The 22,951-nt window shown below is 35.8% G+C and overlaps 1 protein-coding gene across 33 annotated transcripts in view; it reads left to right on the top strand.

Annotated features, from left to right (window-relative positions):
- Nucleotides 1-22,951, top strand: part of STS (steroid sulfatase) — a 114,919-nt gene that overhangs the window by 76,761 nt on the left and 15,207 nt on the right. For 2 of the 33 annotated variants that reach the window (XM_046899661.1, XM_040703425.2), the window contains one exon: nucleotides 5,801-13,875. The exons of 26 other annotated variants lie outside the window; for them this stretch is intronic. In XM_046899661.1, coding sequence (XP_046755617.1) covers nucleotides 5,801-5,946 — 146 coding nt within the window. In that variant the 3' untranslated portion in view covers nucleotides 5,947-13,875. Of the gene's footprint in view, nucleotides 1-987; nucleotides 1,050-1,108; nucleotides 1,292-5,800; nucleotides 13,876-15,627; nucleotides 15,790-22,951 lie in introns of those variants that run through there. 5 more of the 33 variants (XR_006931236.1, XM_046899664.1, XM_040703429.2 and 2 more) reach the window with 5 other exon arrangements.

Raw genomic sequence — 22,951 nt, 5'->3', positions numbered from 1 at the left:
AGGTAGAGTGTAAGCCTGCAGATGACCAATAAGACCAATTTTCCAACTCATTTCAAGTCTACAAATTATGTCCTTTTCCAAAGCACTTAAAGCAAAAAAACAAACAAACAAACAAAAAAAACCCCACAACCCTATATTTTGAATACACTGCATTTACTACAGCTTTGCCTATACATCTTGCATTTGTTGCATTTGATAAATAACCACAAGGAAGAATGGAACAATAGGAAAATGTGTTTTTCTAGGGCGATTTGCTTTATCTGTGGCTGGATGTAATTATTCTGCCTCATAAGGAGAGAAATAGGCAGAGCTCCAGGCAGGCAGAAGTTTTTTCTCACTAATACACATTTGTGAGATGAAGTACCCCCTTATCTGAGCAAAGGGTCAACTTTGTTAATCGCTGAAGGGGAGTTTAATGAGAAATGAAGGAGAGTGACAATGAGGGACTAGACTACTTTGTTTACTGAGGGAAAACAGTTTAGAGTGTGATTTTCCTTTTATCCTTCCTCCAAAGCAAGTGAAACCTAAAGCCTATTCAGAATCCGGCAATAACATTGTCATAAGACTGGCATCAGTTCAGAATGGAATCACATTTTGTCAGCCTACTATATAGTATGAGAATAAGCAATAGTTAAATATTAATTTCTGCTTTCTTTTGTATCAGACTTGTAGAATTGCTCTCCTTCAGTTTTACTTGTTCAATCTCAGATCTTCAGAATATTTTTAAATATATTTATTGCAGTGAGCTGAAGTTTTGTGTCTGCTTATCTCTCTCTCGTGTGTTATTGCTGTATAGAGATAAATATACTTGCATTACAGCTGCATGCACCCTGATACTATCAGCATTGTGAGTTCTCATGTGGAAAAATGAGTATGGTTGTTTTTTTCTTCTGATATCTCAGCAATTTTACATGAAGAAATTTATAAGTTAGAAGTGTATTATATTACTAGTTAGTGCATTAATTGTTCCCCGGTCTTCCTCCACAGCTTTTTTCTATGCCTGATACTAAGTGATATTATATTTTTGTGTATGAAAATGAACACAGCTAAAGGGGTATGTCTGACTTTTTTTTATTTTTATTTATTTATTTTTTTTTTTTTTGAGAAGCCATTGTTTCAGTCATTTAATTTAAACTGATGGAGAACTTTTTCCAAGCAACAAAGAACTAAACTGGAAGTATCCTATAGCAGCAGCTCATTCAATATACTTAGGCACAAATCCAAGAAAGCAGATGGATCTACCTTCATTAAAGACAAGCTGGAGAACTGAACAGTTTTCACTTAATCTCAGGTAGAGTATGATCAGTTTCAAGTACATAAGGCTTCAGTATCTAGGTAGATCTGATCATCCTTCCTACGTCCACATATATCCATGTCTTACATATCTTGTGGTCTAATAAGTTCCACATTCTTCTATGACCACACACATTTTCCAGTATCCCAAAATTGCTGTAACATCTCACATCTAATAGTTGTGCCTTTCCAATGACTGTGATCAAATAAACAGAATTCAATTCACAAAGGACTACCAGAAGTAGATACTTAATATTCTTAAGAATAGTTTTGAAAATTATGCCTTATGTAAGAAAAAACAGCAAATTATTGAGAAAAACATCAGTAACTATTGTCTCTTTCTGTTTACTGTAAGAAGTCTTTTAGACCAGGAAAGACTTGTGTTGTTCTAGGGCTGTATTTCCTAGATAGTTAACTACACAGGTTTCAACTACTTTGAAATTGTATAAAAACATGCAGCCTAAAGGTTATGCCTTTACCTATGGGCCAAACGCTGACCAACTCTGCCTCTCACTAGGACTGAAGCCTCTCACAAAGTTTAGTGGAAGACACTGTGATTATGTAGAATGAATAATCCCAGGTAGGGATTATTAGGACCCGTAATAAGGGTGTACCACTGGACTATCTTCTGCACTGGTCTGGCAGTAGACCCTTATTAGAAGAACCCAACTGACCAAGTACATTATAGATAGACGGTCCATTCTTCATCAAATATGTAATTTCACTTAATTTAAATAAGTGTATTTTTTGAAGCATAAAACAGCTGTGCATAAAAGAGAACTTAAGAACTGCATCAAAAGAAGTGTGACCAGCAGGTTGAGGGAGGTGATCCTGCCCTTCTACTCTGCACTGGTGAGGCCTCACCTGAACTACTGCATGCAGATGTGATGTCCTCCGTACAAGAGAGGCATAGACTTGTTGGAGTGTGTCCAGAGGAGGGCCAGAAAAATGATCCAAAGGATGAAATACCTCTCCTACAAGGACAGGCTGAAAGAGGTGGGGCTGTTCAGCATGGAGAAGTGAAGCCTTCAAGGTGACCTGATAGCAGCTTTTCAATATAAAAGGGAGAGCTACAGGAGAGAGCGGACAAACTGTTAGCAGGGTCTGTGTTGACAGGACAAGGGGAAATGATTTCAGACATAAAGGGTGGAGATTTAGGTTGGATATAAGGAAAAAGTCTTGTACGGTGAGCACTGGAACAGGTTGCCCAGAGATGTCGTGGATGCCCAATCCCTGAAGACTTTCAAAGTCAGGCTGGACCAGGATTTGAGCATCCTGTTCTAGCTGTAGATGTCCCCGTTCATTGCAGGGGATTTGGACTTGATGACCTTTAAAGGTCCCTTCCAAGTCTAAGGATTCTGCGATTCTATGATTGTAACTGCTAAGGAATATGTTATTTTTTGTTAATTAAAGTACAACTTATTCTAAACATATAGAAAAAAAAAACATATGTTTCCCATAAGCATCTATTACTGCTTATATTATCATATTTCTTATTTCTTCTTCTTTTTTTTTTTTTTTTTCTGGGAAGTCTTCATTTGTATGTCAGCCTCAGCTTGCATATTTCTTTTTTTTTTTTCTTTTTTCTTTTTTTTTTTCTAGATAGTCAAAGCATAGATTTAGCTTTGATTCTAAGGAAAAACTGCATACATGAGGGAGTGAGAGGGGAGCAAGAATTATGCTTAGTCAGTCTTCTGTTGCTTGAATCACTCCACAATTCACTTAATAACTTTATCTTTGACCTTGTTAGATTTCTGCTGTCCTTCAGTAAAAAAAGAAAAATCCTTTTTGGCTTTATTTTGAATCATGGGCTATATAAAATGAAACAGAGAAACTTGGTGCAGGTGAAATTTATAGCATTTGCACACCTTTCTCCTGCTTGCATGCTTCTAAAGTCAGACTTCAGCAGGTGTTCTTCTCACATCACTCAGGGAAGTTCAGAAATTTCAAAGTGAGCAATTACTTTTGCTGGATATTTTACATTTATATGTTTACAGCCTAGATGTTCCTCATAACCAAATCAATGCTCATCTTCATGGAAATATATTAGTTAGGTCGGTTATAACATTCACAGTATATTTTTCCCTTCATCAGCCCTTTGAAGAAGCATTTAGAGAATGTATGCTACATAACGCTTTTCTCAACCAACAGTTACAAATGTAAGCCTTATCCTTCTGAGAGATGTGAGAAAAAGAATCTGTCCCTTTCTTTTGCTCTCCCACCTCAGCCAAAGAAAAGAGGCTAACACCATCTTCTTCATCTCTCTGATTCACTTTCATTTTATCTGATACTAAAAAATAATTCATATTCTTTAATTCAGAATTTTAAAAATAATGGAATGCCAGGCAATTTCCTTTGCTTACAATTCACATTTCTTTCTCATAGATACGAGTGCTAACACTTGTGATAGGGCCTTGAAAACAATAAACACATACAGTCCAAATTATTGGAAGACGACTTCCTGTTCCTCTTAAACCTGACAAATATCTGTAACTACTTATGTACATATTGAATGATCTTAAAACAGTGTCAGAAAAGTACTGTGATTTTCCATTTTCAGTGCATATTCTCCACAATTTCCCATTGTACCATATAAGTACCAATACGCAAAAGCAGCAGCTGTGAAAAAAATAGATATATGTTAGTTTTTCATTCTGATGTATTTAGGTTTTTTAGACATTCAACTTTCAAATGTAAAACAAATCAGATGTAAGTTCTGCCTTGAATTTCTTAAGCTGAGATGTCCAGAGTTTTGTATAGAGCTTGGTCAGTTGTGTGTATCAGATAATACTTTGGCCTAATTTAACTCTTATCATAGATTCTTCTGCTAATGCAAATAGACTGATGCTTGTGTACTTGCTAAAGCTATAATTTAGCATAACTGAGTGCTAAAAAGTATCAAGAGCTCTGTTTCTAGCACATTGGTGGTCTACGAATCAGTACTATTAAAAATGCATTGCTATGACAACTTAATTATAAGGAGAGAATTCATCAGATACAGAGCAAATCTTCAGCTGAAGGGAACTATTGCATCTTTCAGGTTCCTCTGACTGTGGGCAAAATTTGAATTTGATAAGGAGGGAATATATTGTAACCCTGCTTAATAAACATTGAAAAATCTGATGCAGTACAGTTTGTATTATAAAGAAATAATAACATTCACAATATTTTGTTACTAATAATACAAATACTATATTTCTGATAAATGCTACAGTAATTGTGCTGGCAATGCTTTACGTTTTCTACTTCAAAATGGATTTCATTATTTAGTGGAAGCTATTTTTATTCCAAGAAAAAGGAGGAATATAAACATGTAATACATGTTTGCATTATTACGAAAATTTTTAGTGACTTGTGTGCTAGATTTCTGTGCTGGTAAATGATTAAAAAAATAGCATTTTAGAATTATTTGCTTCCATATGCTGAAATTGCCATTCAGTAAAAATAAAAAAAATAAATAATAATAATAAAAAAAAGAACAAGAGATGTGCTATAGCAAGTTCAGCTGAGGCATCAAACTGGCACATCATCCATACATAGTGAATTTTAAAGGCTGTAGAATTTCACTGAAAATCTTTACTTCAGTTTACATGAAAAAACATCTTTGTTTCATCAAGTGAGGATAGGATGGTCATTATTATTGGTTATAAAAATGTAAATACAGTATTAAAAATGATCTTATCTATCTATGCAGACTTGTCTTCTACAAAGGACAGAATAATCAGTTTACAAATGGTAAGGTCTAATGTACCAGTAATTACCAGGAAGACTGTAGAGCTATCAAATGATAAGTCTTTATAATATTTTTGAAAGTCTGGTAAGTCTAAATGGTGATGTGTTTTGTTATCTGATATTTTAGCCAAAGATTTTTCCTGGAATAGGATGTTTAATACAGAGTAATGCCAGGTAAATACTTTCCTCTGAACGCTGAAGCTTATATTACCTCCTTGAAAGTGTATTAACTAGAATCCAGAAGTAAATCTTCAGTGCTGTTCAGTTTGAGGAATGCATAGTTCAAAACTATTGGTCAGGTGGTGAAAATGTGTCAGAATATTACCTCTGAAAGGAAGTTTGCATGAAACTTAGCTGTATCTTATGAAAATTTTCAATTAGCTTTACTTAAAAATAGGATGCTTTCAATTATTGCTTATTCTGAGTTTCTTGTATCTTGAGATCTATTACAATTGCTGACAATAGCTCAAACAAATTCAGCATTCAGGGATTCTTTCTGTGTTATTATAGAGTTCATAGCTATTGTGATTACCAGATATTGCAACACTCTCCAACATCTAGTTTTCCACAGTATTCCATGACAGATATTTTGTTCTTCATATGGGGGCAAGGTCATCTTTCTAGTCATGTGTTTAACATTTTCTGCAGCATCAGTTGTTACATGATTAAAGCAATAAAAACAATGGGGAATATTTTCTATTTTGCAGGTTTTAGTCCAGAAAGTGGGAAAAATATACAGAATGTTTTTTTGTTTTTTTTTTTGTTTTTTTTTTAGGGAGAGGTTCATCTAGGTTCTACAGAACTAAAGAAGTTAAGTTCATAGTAAAGAGAAGACAAAGCAGGAAAGATCTGCTTAAAAGTACCATTTTAAAACAACTTCTAGTTTTGACAGGTATTGCCTTTTATGTGAGATGGAATTAAAATAATATTCGCTTCTGAAGAAGTGAGAGTAAGAAAAGGAATGCTTTCCATTTTCCTTACCCTTGAAAAGAGCATGTTATTCATACTGTAAGGCATAGTAAGGGTTACATTGTTATTGAAGAGGGCTCGCGTTATTTACAGAATCATTCTTACTTTTATTTTTATTAATATCATATTGAGTCTTAATAACTAAAAATTGTGGACTGAATTCATATGCTTAAAGAACGCCCATTTGTGAACACAATGTTGACATTTTGGGGGGTTGGACTCAATGTGCTCTAGAGGTCCGTTCCAACCCTTACAATTCTGTGATTCTGTGATTCTGTGATTCTGTGTTTCTGTGATTAGAGAGTAGTCAGAAGACAGAGTCTGGGTGGATACTGAAAACTGAGAAATACTATGATGTTCTACAGAACAAATCTGAAAATCTTATTTCTGCTATCAAATTCTCAGTGCAAGAGTAGGTAGGTGAAGCTAGTAGTTGTCTGCAGCAAGTGGAAATGCATTAGTTTGTAAATAAAGATTTTGCATTAGAAATGGTGGCAATATACTTCTGTTTAAAAAAATCTGTCCCGTTTGGCCCTCTTTGTGCATTTAAGAAAGAAAACCTTTCACAGGTTATCTACACAGTTCTTTCTGGAGGCAGTGATAGGACCCAAGGGAACAATAGGACAGATCTGCATGAGGGAAGGTTCAGGTTGGGGATTAGCAAAAGGTTCTTCACCAGAGGGTGATCAGACACTGAAACAAGCTCCCCAGAGCAGTTGACCACTGGCACTAAGTCTTCTGGAATTCAAGAAGCATTTGGGCAGTGTTCTCAGACACAGGGTTTGAATTTTGAGTGGTCCTGTGTGGGGACACAGGTTGGACGCAGTGATCTTCATTGTTACCTTCCAACTTGGTATAGTTTATGATTCTATTATTCTGTCTCCAAATATTTGTTATTTGAAATATATGTGCAGTATATTCATAAGTCAACAGTCAGGTGTGGTTGTCATACATCTTTGTGGAACCTGTACCCTTGCATAGGTGTTTCCTGTTCTTTTGCTGGTGCAGATTAGTATGGATTCACATTGTCTGCAAGAATGCCAACAGTTATCATTTTTTGCTTTCATTGCTGAACAATAGAAGATAAACTTAATAGCAAATTGATCCAGGAAGTGACCATACTCTTTTGCACAGCATCTTTAGAAGGAGAGATAATCATACTGTGTGACCATGAATGTCATCAAAGAAGCATTTTGTTGTCTTACAATGAAATATCTTTCTTTTTTAAATCAAATCTTATCATAACAACTTCCTACTTTTTCTGAGAAAATAAATGCTTTGAAAGGATGAGAAATAAGGGATTTGAAGAGGAAAGATTTTCCTATTGTCACAAAGATTTTTGCTTTCTATTTAAAATAGACTTCCTCAGTTATAGTAAAATTGATGCAGGAACAGTTTTGTCTGAGAGAGCCATTCCACCAGAGAAAGACCATGTTAAATGTCCTTTGACACAGACATTATACACACAGACTTTCTTTCAATGATCATACAATACTGCTTTCATCATATAAAAATAGCAACCATAACATATTTGTCTATCAATTCCAAGATATTCTGACCTAAATTAGTAATGTTCTTAGGGAACAGAGAAAGGTTGACAGGTTTCGGTGATCATAAAAAGGCAAAAGCATTTAAAGTAGCTAATTCAGTATTATTTAAACTTCAGCACGGGTGGCTTCCTGTCAGGTACTGTGTCATGCACTTATGACAGTAAAAAGGAAAAAAAAAAAGTAGGATCTTACAGATTTTTTTTTCTCTCTCTTTTTTTTTTTTTTTTCCTTTGCAGCTAACACTTCAATAAGAAGAAAGGTCTGAGTTAGAATGCTTGTCTGATAGGTTTTTTTGCTATTCAGATGGTTAATGGGAGTAAAAACAAATACATATAACAGCAAGTTCATAATAGCAGCTAAAAACGTGCTGCAAATTTCAAAAATGAATGTCATCTTACAAAATAAATTAAAACATGGTCCTTAAACAATTTCTAGAGCATTTCACTTCTAAAAATATCTTCCATTCAATGTTGCATTTGAGCCTGCAGCATTCTATTTGTTACATTCAGAACATAGTTCACATTTATCCTAATCTAAAAATCTCAAAGAATTAGGGGATACATAATGCATTAAATGCATTAATAGGTTTATCTTAGGAGAAGAATAATTCCTGAACACAAATGTCCAAGTTTAGTTTCATGGTTAATGGAAGTGTAATTTGTCAGTCGACAGAATAGAAACTGAGAACTGCAGGTTGCTTGTTCATCTGCTTCTGTTCATTCAGGCCTGCCTTAGCAGAACTGCTAGGTCATTTAGAAGTTCTGGTGATGTCAAGAATACCAGGTAGCTCAGAACACCAAGAGTATATAGAAGCAACAAAAAGCTGACCTAGAACACCGTGCAGATGTTTACAAGGAGTCAGAAATGAAAAACGCTCTGACTAGATTTTGGAATTTGATACTAAACAGATTTTACACTGCCTGTAGTTCCTGAGCATTATCAAAAGCCTTTTTCCCTCCTCCCTCACATTCATATACCAAAGTATTTCAGGTCTCTAGATAGGAACTGTTTTAATTTCTGCCTGTGCTTTTGAATAGTTTTAGCGATAGTTTGAATGCAGGAAAGGATTATTCCATTGGTAAGTATTTCTTGAATTTAGGATCTGGCAAATGATTAGAACTAACAAGAGCAGTATGTACGTGCACAGCTGCCTGAGTATTCTCCACCAAGTAATTCTTCATATTGCAAAGTATATTGTAAATCTGTGTTCAAGTCTGTGTTCCATTCATAGAGAAGCAAGAAAGAGCTAAGAACAGTCAATGTAATCTTTGCCTTGACATACAAGAAAAATTGTCCACAACAATTGTTCTTTGTTTTTCCTAACATATTTCAAGAATTTTGTTCAGTTTGTGGATTCACTGACCTCAGATATATACTTTGGTTGGATTTTGTATTTCAGTTGCTATACATTCTGACAAGGTCTATGAGAGCACACTATGTCTGCTCCCTGCAGAGGGAGGAGCACATTTAGGAGGGCTTAAAGCATCTGTGTTCTTTGGTGATTCAAAGGCCTACATGGCTGTGTAATATCTGTACAGGGCATCTTACTCCTCCTCTGATTAAATTTGGTATACACTTGGGAAGACAGTTGTAGAAGCCAACATTCTATTTTACATTTAGTTTTAGGATCTTTTTATGATAGATAGACTGGAAGAAAGTAGTGGTCCAAAATTCAGAAGTTAGAATCAGACAAACCTATGAGAATCAGCAAGACAGAGAAAGCCTTCAAAGTGAAGGTGAGGATTTGAGTGATAGGAAAATTGTTTACCAAGTCTATCTGCCTGGCCTGATTTCCTTGTGAATGTAGTTTAATTGGTCTAATCCTAAGTGAAATGCAGACTCCTTTCTATGTCTCCATGCCCTAAGTGCCAAGATCTTGGATTAGAATACTAAGTATTAGCAAAGAAATAGAGTTTAAGTTTGACCCGTGAGCTAGATAATCTTGGCAGTCTTTTCCAACCTTGGTGATTCTCTGTTTAGCACAGTTGCCAGCCCATTAGAAACATCTTTGGAAATATAAGAAAAATTTCAACAGGCTATTCAGACATTGCCTGAATCTCTGTATTTTAATTAGTCGCTTTACTGAGGTTGTTGTCATTATTTGTTGGTTCTCTTTTGGAGAATAGCATAGAAGAAGGAGACACTATAGTAAACACAGTAGAAAAATATGTTATCCTTAGTGTTGTCACAGATCTTTAGAGAGTATTTTGGCAAAGAAATCAGCTAAATTGAGAGATGCACACTGAGTTTGAAGAACTATGGATAAAAATTGTTTGTAAGCTTCAAAATCCAAAAAATAACTACCAGTATGTAGATGTTTGTATTTCACAATATCCTTTGAGTGCTGTCATCACTCTTAACTACAGTGGGAAGGGAGGGCATATATAAAATTTATATCTTGTCATGTAGTGCCAAAAGCATTTTCAGTTGTCTGGAGGAAGTACAGTGTGTAACTGAATGACTTTAGACAGCAAGTTGTTATTTATTCTATTTATTTATATTCCTAAAACAAGGGGTTAACCTAAGCCATAATCTATAGGAGCATATTCTATGAGTAAAAAGAAGATAAAAAGGATTTCACACTCAAGTATGTGGCTGTCTTTGTTTAACTCAACTTTGTAACTGCCTTGTACAAAAAAAGCCCAGACTTCATAGTGCTGCAATAACTAATAATAAATGTTGAATTAAATTTGTGACATAAGTGCACTCTTCAAAGATATTCTGAACCAAACTAGAATTATTACACTGAATATTGATTACTTAAAAATAGAAGAGAAACACAAAGAAAAGAAACACCACTGGCAGCAGTGGTCTACCTAACCCTCCTACAACCGAGTTTTAGAAATTGGAAGAAAGTGTAATCAGAATGTATTTTACCATGGGAAAAAAAAATAAATCCTTTGTGACCCATGAAAGTGATAGGCTAAAAGCTTTAAGCTTGGAAATGAACTGTAGTCATTTTTAGGATGAAAATCAGACACCAACTGAAATCGTAGCAATCTTGTCTTTTTACACATAAAATTGTAAGGAGATATATAGTACAGAAGATAATGGCTGGAGCTTCCCAGGTCTCTTACAGCTTGTTTTCTAGCTTGAGATTAATTCACTCCAGAGTTGATTACAACTCAGCTGAGCACTCTGGTTATGTGTAAGACTATTCTATGCTGCTGAATCTCTCCAGTGGGCTCAAGGAAGGCTTTTTTCAGATATAGGTTCATGCACCAGATAGTTTGAAAAACACCTGGAGTTACCAGAACATGCTGGGTAGTATATCATGTAAATAATAAATAAATAAAATCTAATAAGAGTTGAAGAGCATTTGTAGATCCTTTCTCAAATAATTAGCTGAGCACACAAGTAGCTTCGCTCACAAATTAAATTGTACTCTGCTTAATTTAAGCATGAGATTAGTATTTGAGTTCTTAAAATAGAATACAAATGCTTTTTGATCTTAAGGCAAACAAGGTAAAATCATCCTCTCAGTAAATTCATGGGAATTTTTGTTCAGTTCAGTTCAGAAGACCAGAACTCTAAAAATGGCATGGAAATGAAATTTGGAACTGACAATGCAATGAAGAAAGGGGCAATCCAAATGAACAAACACTTGCACCAAAGTCTTCATTTAAACTCTAGCAAAAGTTTGCGAAAAATATACATTTGAAAAAGTTGCTAGATAAACCACTGAGGAGTGAAAGGAGTGTGCCAATAAAATGTCTTTGTCTTCAGCTATAAAGGAAATGAATTATTGTAGCACGAAAGTTACAATAGAAGAAAACATCTATCAAGAAAGCACTAAAAAAATACATTGTAGGGAACAATCATGAGGTGGCAAGGGAATGAATTAGATGACAAAAAGAAAATTCATTTGAAATATCTGAAATGAGCTTTTGTTCTTATGTGCTACAACTGGAACAGAGAAAATGCATATATTAATGTAAGAAAGATATGAACATCACTTAAGCAGTCAATTCAGATGTACTTTAGCTACTGACTTCAAGGCTACTGACTATAGCTTCAAGCTGTGCCAGGGAAGGTTCAGACTGGACGTTAGGAAATACTACTTCTCTGAAAGAGTGGTCAGGCACTGGAATGGGCTGCCCAGGGAGGTGGTGAAGTTGCCGACCCTGGAGGTGTTCAAGGAATGTTTGGACGTTGTATTGAGGGACATGGTTTAATAAGAACTATTAGTGATGGGTGGATGGTTGGACTGGGTGATCCTGTGGGTCTTTTCCAACCTTGCTTTCCAATCTTGGTGATTCTAAACGAAAAAAAAAAAAAAAATGATTCTAAAGACTATTTCAGAGGTCATTCAATGATTCTTATGGATGAGTAAGATGTTTCAAAAAGACCCAACAAATTATGTTTATAAAGAAGAAACTTTTGTGGGTATTTTTGTTTGTTTTAAAGAAAAAACTCTGCAAACTTCCATCTGTACTTTCTGACGACCTCAGTTAAATATAGGGATTTTAAACATACTTGAGAGGAGGAGATTCACAATCTATGAATACTTTCAGGTCTTTCATAAGCAGCAGAACCTTGTAAATAGATATTGGCTGCCAAGTTAAATTGAAGTTGGGCTAGATAACACTGGAGAGATAGACAGTTCGACTCTAGCGTGTGGTGGTGTCTTACTCTGAAGGTGACTACTGTAGAAAGAACGTAACACAAATGCTTGTCACAGGAACCTCTATGATGTTTATGAAAGCAAATCCACTCAGTATCTGTGATTTCTGTCTGGTTATTTTTGCATAACAAATAAGCAGTTATAGAGCAAAGGCCTAGTTCCATATTCATCATAAGAGCACTAGGCAATAGCTATATAAGGAATTGAAAAAAACAAAACAACAAAAAAATATCTTTTTAAAAGCATCATTAGTTATAAGGGAAACAAAGTACTTTGTAAGAAAGTTGTTCAATGAAGAATGATGACTTAGAGGTCATTGTATTATGGATGATCATGGATCAAGGTTGGTCATCTCTTATCAGGGAGCAACTGTTCATAAAGTCAGGAACAACAAGTGACCTTAGCTGTGGAAGTAGCCTCACTGGCAGCACCCAAGCAGAATGAGCAGAGCTGAGTGCTAATAACAGGGTCCATCAGTAACCCCTAACTAGGTGAACTGGTGATTCAGATTTAAGGTCTACTCATAGAGTCCAGTCGAAGCAGGAAGAGATAAGAATGAAGACACAGGTGGAAGAAAGGCTACAACCTCAGGCATTCCAGAGATGGGGCTAAGGAGTGGGACTGCTGATGACCTTGGGCTAAGATCAAATGGGGATCCTGGCACATGGACAGAGTATGTGGATGGGGTTCCAACATAGGGCTGGTCAGGATCGGTAAGGCATACTAGAATTCTCAGGATTCAAGCATCTCAGGTTTTTAGCAAATTCTGAGGGTGATGCTAACAACAGGCAGGTGTAAGCTTTTACATCTGAGCTAATCTGATCTAACTGTGATCTTTAAAAGAGAAATAAGCAGAATTATTCTCACCCTAACATAGAATTCTAACAAAGATAAAAAGCAGATCAATGAACAGTCACATCTAGCTTTCATAAAAATGAACACATTTCAGGGATCCAGAATTAGATGAGATGACCAAATTGTCAAATTACATAATAAATAGCAGTAGAGCACTGAGCAGTAAATCCTACTGAGTGCCTTAAATGTAAAAAAGTGTCTTGCCACCTTTTTTACAATGTGAAAGAAATGAATATTTTTCTAAATGTCAAGAATGACACTGTATGTCTTTTAAAGTTAACTGGGAATTTTAAGATCATGTAACATAATTAGTGTCATTTTTCTTTTAAATCAGCAGAGGTTCAGATAAGAGCCTGCCTACAAATATGCCACAAATAACGTAGATAGTTTAGATGGTGTAGTAAAATACAAGGGGTGAATCGGTTTTGTATAAATGAATATCATTTTATCCATGCATCAGTGTCCTGAAAGATCTGACAAAAATAGTCAGAGAGGAAAAGCATGAATTAGATACAAATCCTGGTTTGAGTTACACTGGCATAAAGCTCTTTAAAGTCCAATTAAGAAAGTACCACTTACATTCATGTTCAATTTTCCTTTTAACACAGAACTAAAATAGTAATTTACTTCAGCTATTAGCATCAACTCTCTGAGAGATGTTTATTTGTTACGAGTAATTGTTGTTGCTGACTGGGGCAGCTCTTACTGCGGAGGCATAAGGGTCTGATGTGCAGAAATCAGACCCTGTAGCCAGTAAGGATATAGAGCAGGCATGTGTTTATTGGTGATGCGTGTATACACCCTGGTGCAAGGGGGATCGCTCCACCTAACTTGCACACTGTCAGGAGAAATCGTGCTATAGATATAAGTCGAACTAATACATAATCAATAGCTGACAGGAATTTGGATACATATTCATTACATTCCCGAGAGCCCATTAACATGCAGTCCCTCCCCCCCTTGTGCGTGCGTAGTAGGTCGTGACGATGAAGGCTCGTAGTCTTCCTTGCGAAGGCTCGTAGTCTTCCTCACTGCAAACTTCTGACTCTGAAGGGGGGGGGTATTCCCTGGACTGGTTTCAACTTGCCCTGTAGACATCTAATCACCTCCCTGCCAAATGTTTTCGAGCTGCTCTCCAGTCCTTATCTTTATGGCCTTCATCCTCCTTGTTATTCCAGACCTAGTGTCTGTGAAAGTGCTTGGAATCCCTTGTTTTCTAACACTCTCTATATAAACTATCTCTATTTGCCTCTTATTTCTACTTTGTGAAGCTACTTTCCCTTTTCTTGCTGTGAGGCCCTTCTCTCTATAACTGCAGGGTCCTGTTCTCACCCTTCAGGCCCTTCCCCACTATCACTTTATAAGCCTCAGTAAGACTCATTAAACCTCATTCTTTGTCATCAGCTTTTATCTTAATGGAAGCATGCAGTGGCAATGTAATCTATTAGAGAAAACATACAGAAACTTGTAGTGGTAGGTAAGAAGTTTCCGTAGATATATGGGCATATTTTTTTCTGATTCTTACACACTGACGCGCTATAGTCTACAACAAAGTATTTGCTTGAGATTTCCTCAACAGAAGGCAAGTACGGCAGACCACTTTTCTGTTTTTGAGGTAACCATCCATGAAAAACATTGAAGTGTCAGCATAATGTGGATGTACTCCAGCTCTTGATTGGTTTATCTACACAAGCCCATGAAGGATTTCAAATGCATCAAGTACCTACTTTGAAACAGTGAAGCTGTGGGACAAATACACTTTCCATTTAGGGATAACAAATGAGGCTTCAGCTCAATTAAACCACATTTTTGTTGGACCAGGTGCAACCTTCTTCTTCTCTCTGAACTGTGTCCTTTCACATTGTACTCATCCTTTTCCCATCACTTTATCTCACTTTCCGTTCCTATTTCTATGCTTCTAGCCTCACTTAGAGTGAATCTTTTTTTTTATTTTATTTTCTTAATAGATGCTTGTATGTGTCTTTTCTTTCTGAAGCTGTAGAAACTATAATAAACTCTGACCTTTATGAGAATTTTCCTGTCATTTTCTTTTCCTGTCTTTTAGTTTTGGAAGTCCGATCATTTCCACTTTTCTCTCTAGAGAAATATTTTCTTTCTTTTCTTACAAGGTGTTTTTTTGTTTGTTTGTTTGTTTGTTTTATTCAATTATTTGTTATTTTTTATTTATTATATTATTATTTTGTTTTATTCAGATTGTGTGTATGGTATTTTTGTTTGTTTTGGTTTGGTTTACTTAACTTTTAGTTTTCTTTTTGGCTTCTTTCTTTGTTCCTGATCTTTTGTTGATATACATTATTATTATTATTATTTTAATTTTGCGTTGTATCAAACATCTGAATCACTTACTGTTCCTTAATGAAGGTCATTCTGATCTTCTCTCATTGATTATTGAAGTTACTTTTTTTCCTCTACTTCCAAACTTGCTCTGTAAGCATCATCTTTACTCCTCAGTTTTTTGTTTGTTTGTTTGCTTGTTTGTTTTTTCTCCATATCATCTTGCCTGTTTCGTGGAGCACCAAGATCAAGGAAAACTTCTAGAAGTCCCATTTTTAGTCCCCTAAAAGTGCTCTCCCAAATCCCTAGTTTGTTTTTCAGGGCATCAACCACAGCATTTGGAAGGAGCAGAACAAGCATCAAGTGTCATTTACCTAAACTACCTGATTAACTATTTTAATTTGCTTCTTGAAGCTTACATCATAACAGGTACAGCTGAATTGGGATGACACAGTATGAGCATATTGCATGGTAAGTATGAAATAATGCCTGAAAGAAAAAGGAGCCTTTCTAGCTTGAACAGAAAACACAAAGCTGTTTATATCAAACTAAAGAAAATTGACCTAATCATCAGATACTCATTTTTGGTACCAATATTTTAGATAGGAAAATGTTTTCCTTGACAAACATGACAAAGCCTTTACACTATTTTCTTGTCTCAGTTCACCATGTGATGGTAGAACTAGATGGTTTTAGTGATCTTTTTTCAACAGTAATGTTTCAGTGTTTATGTATGGCAACAGAATTACTGTGAAGCTATCCAGTAGAGCTATTCATACACTGGGACGTGGAGTGCTCTTTTTCCTACTTAGTGTAGCAAAGAGAGACAAATAATGTGGAAAAATTGATTGGATGCTGTCTTTAAAAAAAAAAAACAAACATATATTTAATATTTATTCTTACTCATAATAAGAACATAAGCGTAAATTCCTAGTTAGCCAATGAAGATGATGAACAGCCGATGAAATGGAGACCTTACCTCCTAAGAAAGGTGTGCTTTTTGCACCAGGTCTTTAGCTAGTGTTTAATCAGAATTACTTTTGGACCTGCTTGTGTATTTTTTGTTTGTTTTTGCATGAAGTTTATGAAGTTTCTAATATTTTAAGACACTACAGTTTCTTCACAGCAGTTGCTTGAAGAGTGAAAACTTGAACTGAGAGTGGACTAAAGTCACAAGAGACAAAGGAATTAAGGAATGCTGGGGAAATACAGCATCTGAAACAAAATATTTCAAATTGTGTTGGAAGTAGTGTTAGGATTGATGTGAACAGAACTGTTTTAAAAGGAATAACTAAAGCAGGAGCAAAGCTAAAAATGAGCTATTCTTTTCCTCTCTCTCTCTCTCTCTCTTTTTTTTTTCTTTTTTTTTCTTTTTTTCCCTAAGGGAAAAACTTGGTTTGCAAACTAAGGGGCAGGAATAGCTTCAGAATGGAAAGCATAAGCCAAGCTTTCTGGACACTAAATCAGTGAACCACTCCTTATGAAAAAAAATAACCTCAAAATTGTAAACTTCGATTATTTGGATTACTTTATTCATGACTGAACAGAGTTCACTCTTCAGAATGATTTTACATTAATTGAATGATAGAGTTGAAGTAACCTGTCTTCAAAATAATTCTGAGCTCTCTTCACTTAAGTTCTATATACAGTGCAATTAAAATGAATTCATTCCATTTACAGCCCCAGGAGACTCTTCTCTGATCTTGTTTTTGGTGAGAAGGAGATTTTAGCACATTATAGCACTTCAGAAGGATGAAGCTTGTTTTTCATTATGCCTGCCTTCCTTAATCTGGAAAGTGGGGAAGTGTCAAGGTTGTTTCCCTTTTCCATCACTTACTGTCAGCTGGAAAGTAGCTGAAGCTCTCTGTGTCCATATTCCATACCTCTAAGGACAACAAAATATTCCCATTGCTTTCCTAAAAGTCTAGTGTTCTATTCAAATTCAACTATTTATGCCGGCTGGAGAACTGAGAAATGAGGTTTGATTTTTGTGTAAAAGTTCGTGCTGGCAGACTGCTGAATTTCTCTGAAAAACCTTAACTTTGAACATGTCCATGTGAAAATAGTAGACAACTTCCAGAAAATTTCTTAAGAATAAACGTATATGAGTGTTCTTGCTGGTTGTCTTTAAAATAACACTCTATGATATATCCTTTTAGTGTTTATGTTTAATTCAGTATTTTGGGAAGGGAGGGGTTCAACTGTATTTATTGTACATTAACCATATTATTCTACATCACACATCACAAACCTTCAGTAAGCTTCTGGTTCCCATTCCTTTAAAGTATTGTTTGGAAGAAATGGCTCATAATAACCTTGGTGTAACAAATTTAAACTTTTCCCCTCGTAACTTGACTTCCAGCTACAGCGCTATGTATTAGCACACTGCCAAGATATCAGATAATATTCTTTTTTGTAGTTCTATTTGCTTAATACATGCATATTTTTTTCTAAGTTTTCTTTCTGATAAAATTGGAAGAATTGAATTTGGGTTTTTTCTTTCCTTTCTCTCTCTCTCTCTCTTTCTCTCTTTCTTCCTTCCTTCCTTCCCTCCTTCTTTCCTTTCTTCATTTGTACATTTTGGACTGATACTGAATTTGTAACATCACATTAGAAGCAATTTTTTTAAACTCCATTTTTGAGTCTAACAAAAGAAGTCCCTTTGCAATGTCTTCATTTATATTTAAATGATTCCATTTTGGAAATAAAAATTAATCTTTCAGATTTTCTGAGTACCTCAGTGATTTCTAAAAGTACAAAGTATTCATATTAAACTACCTGAGTCACATGTAAAGAAATTTCCCTGAATTCACATTTGTCCAGAATTTTTTTAAAATAAACCAAATTATATTCAGTATTCTTTCTCAGTGTACACAATTCTAGGCTACTGAATTTAGAGAACTACTGCTTATTACTTTTATTGTTACTTTGCATTATTCTGTCTTTGTTTGTACAGATACTTCTTTGTATTTAAAGGTTAAATTCACTATCAATTTTCAGATAATTGGTTTTGAATATTTCATTAGTATTCTGTGTATCAAAATTTGTTTTAATGCTCAAATTTTGAAAAAAAAAAATGTCTGGAAAAAGACATTTATGGATAAATTCTTGAAGATTACCTTGATTCACAGAATGGCAGAATTGTAGGTGTTGGAAGGGACTTCTAGGGATCTTCTACTCCAACCCCACTGGTAAAGCAGATTCCCTACTGTAGATTGCAAAGGAAAGTGTCCATCTGCATTTTAAATATCTCCAGAGAAAGAGAATCCTCAACCTCTCTAAGCAGCAGTCTATTCCAGTGCTCTATCACTCATACTGTAAACAAGTTTTTCCTCATATTCAAATGGAATTTCTTGCATTCCATTTTGTGCCCATTGCCCCTTGTCCTGTCACTGGACACTGCCTTTTAGATATTTATAAACACTGATAAGAGCCTCCCTCAGTCCTCTCATCTCCAGGCTGAACAGTCCCAGGTCTCTGAGCCTTTCCTCATAGGTAGATGTTCCAGGCCCCTAATCATCTCTGTGGCCCTCTGCTGGACTCCCTCTAGAATTTTCCTGTCTTTTTTTAACTGAGGAGCCCAGAACTGAAAGAACAACTCCAAATATGGCCTTGCCAGGGCAGAGTAGAGAGGGAGCATCGCCTCCCTTGCCCTGCTGGCCATGGTCTTTTTAATGCACCCCAGGATACCATTGGCCTTCTTGGGCACAGGGGCACAATGCTGGCATGTGGCCATCATGTTGTCTACCAGGAAACTCCGGTCCTTCTCTGCAGATAAGTTTGAACTTGTCTGAAAATATTTGCAGTAGATGCTTTGAGTTGAATTTGCATCTTTGTCTTGTATGTTTGCCTCAATATCAGGAAATAACTATATGAATCTTGTATACCTGTTCACATCACTCAGGATGATTGCATCCACTTTATGTCAGACAGGAATTATTGTCCTCAATTTTTAAAGGACAGAAAGGACAAAAGACAAAATATAATTCTGAATAGACTTCTCTTTCATTTTTGTCATCCTTAGTAAACTGGCTATGCACTGTTACATTCTTCAGTGTGTTGCTCTCCTGTTCCTTAGGTATATCTCTTTCTAATTCCAGTGGAAAACTGGTACATGAAAAGCATAAGAAATAGGAAGGAAATTACCAATAATTTTGTTTGTGCCAACATTATCTTCTGTCTTCAGAATGATACTGACTGCTCTTTAAATGAACTGAAAATCACATGGACAATTCAACAAGTGAATAGACTTTTCAGCCCAATCTTAAACAATTATCTGGGTTACATGCATCAGATTACTCAAAGTGTTTTTTTTTTTTTTTTTTTTTTTTCCCCTGGGTAAAATGTATTCTTCCATGTTCCTGTTAGCTGAAACTTCCAACTAGGAGACATAACATTTCATTGGCACTTCTGATTTTAGAAACATATTTTATATACCCATTTGTGTGTGTATGTATAAACGAGTGGTCATTCTTTTTGATGATGAAGAAGGAAGATAATTCTTTGTCAGTTCCTACCATTTAGCAGCTCATCTTGACTCATGAATAGATTTCAGTGGAACCTTCTCATTCCACTGCAGTTGCTCACCAGCTCACAGTTTTCCGTTTCATGTTTTTTAGCTCAGATATTCTGTATTCTGCACAGTTCCTCATGCAAGCCTCTTCTAGCAACAACATGTTCTCGTAAACTACCATTATGTCTCAGTTATTTTTCACCTACACTGGGATATAATATGTTGTCTTTTGACTGATGTAACAATATAGCATCCTAAGATACCCAGATAAATGTGTCTAAAGAATACAGATTTTGACTGAAAGAGTAAAGTTAAAAACTTTTGATCTCAACATATTTTTATTAGCTGTTTGAGGAATGTACATATTCATAAAAATAATATATATGCTTTCTTTGTAGTAACCATATAGTATACTCCATATAGTTCTACAAAGACTCAACAACCAAAATCTTTTTCAAATTGTTAATTTTTTGAATAGTAGAGTACACACATATATGTGATATCTACTTTATATAAAAAGAGTAGAGAACCTAGAACTTACTTTAATGATAGAGGAAGCAGGAAGAAAGGAGTCGATCCAGCAATAACAACAGTTATCTGAAGAATATTTTCAACTAAATTTGAACATTAATCTGCTGATCTGTAGAGAAGTTGAAGAGCTCGCTTTAGTTAGAATGTGAGAGCATACCTTGGCTACAGATCTCACTTGAAATACAGGAAAAGACTGTGTGCAATTTGCATTTGTATGTAGTGCTATGCCCAAAGGGTTATGCTCAAGTGAGTCTTAACTCAGGGAGAGACCAGCTCATCAATTTGCAATGAAGAGCAGACTTGTTTAACTTGTTCTTCTACAAAAGAAGAAACAAAATAATATGAGCAAACAAAAGCCCAGATCTACCTGTTGTAGATTAAATACAGTAAAAATAAGGTCCAGGCAATAACACAGAAATAGTTGTCCTTATCAGAAAATAGGGTATAACCATCAATAATTAAGCACAGTGCTAGTATTACAGAAATGACATCCATATCCAGTGTGTCACATCATCTTGGAAATGTTAATATATTTTACTGAGATACTTTTATTTACCCTTCTGGCCTCTACCTGTCTATTGGAGTTCTGGTTGTCTGTGTGATTATGAGAGAATAAACAGATGAAGGATAATAAAACTGAAGAGGAGCCTGCTAAGGAGATCAAATTCTAAGCAATTATGTTCATAGCAGATTTGTGCAAACTAATTGCAACCTATTTTAACTTGAGACTATTTATATGCACACCTGTGACTTTTTCTTTTTTACATGTTCAAAGGAAAGTGTTATTCTGAAGATTGAGCAAGTGAAACCCTTGTGCAATTCAATGAGCAGAAAAATGGATGCTGAATAAAGAAGCTGTGATGCTCTGAGAAAGGATCTCAAAGGATGATTCAGACATCTAGCTTGCCTTCTGTGATTTGGAGGGACTCTGTTATAATGGCTGTGAGGGAACCCTGACAATTTTACAACTAGGTTCAGTGAAGAAGAGAGATATAGTTATCTTTAAATAATAAGAGAGTCCAGATAGTTTGAAGAACAAAAGTATTGTTAATTATTGAGAGATTAATTTGATTCTTGTAGCTAGCCCTCTGAAAAAAATGAGATTTTATATCAGCTGAAAGAAAGTGAGAGAGAACTCTCCATTTTTAAGATCCTTATACAGCTCATCAGCTTTAGAAATTAGAAGTCCAACAGCTCTTTATGTCTCCTAGTATATCACACTGACTTCTCCACAGACACAGACACTGACAGATATGCTTTAGCTTTTATAATGCTTAGGCAATGGGTAGTTAAACTCTGCACTGGTGTTTTTCCAGAACCTCATGAAGTTCCAGGCCCTCTGAAGCACCACAGTGCAATAGATGATCATTGTACTATTGTACAATAGTGCTTGCTCTGCCAAGGCTGTGTTTTGCCCAGTATAAGCGTGATATTACATAGCAGCATAGCTGACAACACCAGCTCTTCAAAAAACTAGCAGTGTAATTCAGACATGATATGGTGTCTCTTGTCTGTCTCCAGTCCCACACGTTTTGCAACACAACAGATCCTCTAGATATAGGCAAGCCTGAAGAATTTTTTATTCTGTAAGGGAAAAAAATCATAGTACAATGTTCATGTTTTTGTTTTTTTCCCATGTCTTTGAACTTACCTATATGGACCTATTGCTATGTCTTACAATAGTTCACAAATCCTTAAATTTACATTGCTGTGTATAAGCCCCTGAAATGGCCTGATGATACAGCATCTAACAACATAAGAATTGATGGAAAATTCGTTTCCACAGTAATACAGTAGAAGTGTTCTATCAAAGACAGGGTTGGGTAAGACAGCCTGACTACAGAGCTCTCATGTGCATTTTTTTCTGCCCTTCTGTCAAGGTGTTACAGAATTCTCAAATGGAGAGAGCATGGTCTACATAATATTGCATGGTCTACAAAAGCATGCAGTGCACTGATTAATAGTGCCTTTTGGCCTTTTCTGTTCTTCATTGTCCATCCTGACAATCAAGCACTTTTAAATAGCCAGAAGAAATGCTTGGTATAGAATCACATAGCTTCTCAGAATATATATTTTAAATCTCAATAAATGAGAAACATATTTCTTCTCTGGGCAATGTTCTGTGCATAAGTTCAAAGATGTCTGAGGGGGAGTGTTGACCTGGACAGACTGGAGAGTTGAGCAGTGAGGAACCTGATGAGGTTTAACAAGAGCAAGTGTAGAGACTTGCACCTGGGAAGGAATAATGGCACTCATCAGTTCAGAATAGGGGATGACCTGCTGTAGATGAGCTCTGCAGAGAAGGACCTGGACAACAGGTTCCCTTTGAGCAGTGCGCCCTTGAGGCCAAGAATGCCAGTGGTGGCCAGCAGGTCAAGGGAGGTGATTCTCCCATTCTGCTCTGCCCTAGTGAGGCCATGTTTAAAATACTGTGTCCAGTTCTGGGCCCCCACATTAAAACAGGCAGGGATCTCCTAGAAGCAGTCCAGCAAAGGGCCACAAAGATGATTAAGGGCCTGGAGCATCTCCCATATGAGGAAAGACTGAGTAACCTGGATCTGTCCAGTTTGAGGAAAACAAAACTGAAGG

The sequence above is a fragment of the Gallus gallus genome, chromosome 1, assembly GCF_016699485.2.
Source record: "Gallus gallus isolate bGalGal1 chromosome 1, bGalGal1.mat.broiler.GRCg7b, whole genome shotgun sequence".
Classification (NCBI taxonomy): domain Eukaryota; kingdom Metazoa; phylum Chordata; class Aves; order Galliformes; family Phasianidae; genus Gallus; species Gallus gallus.
The sequence above is the reverse complement of the archived record's forward strand: the minus strand, read 5'-3'. Positions and strand labels throughout refer to the sequence as shown.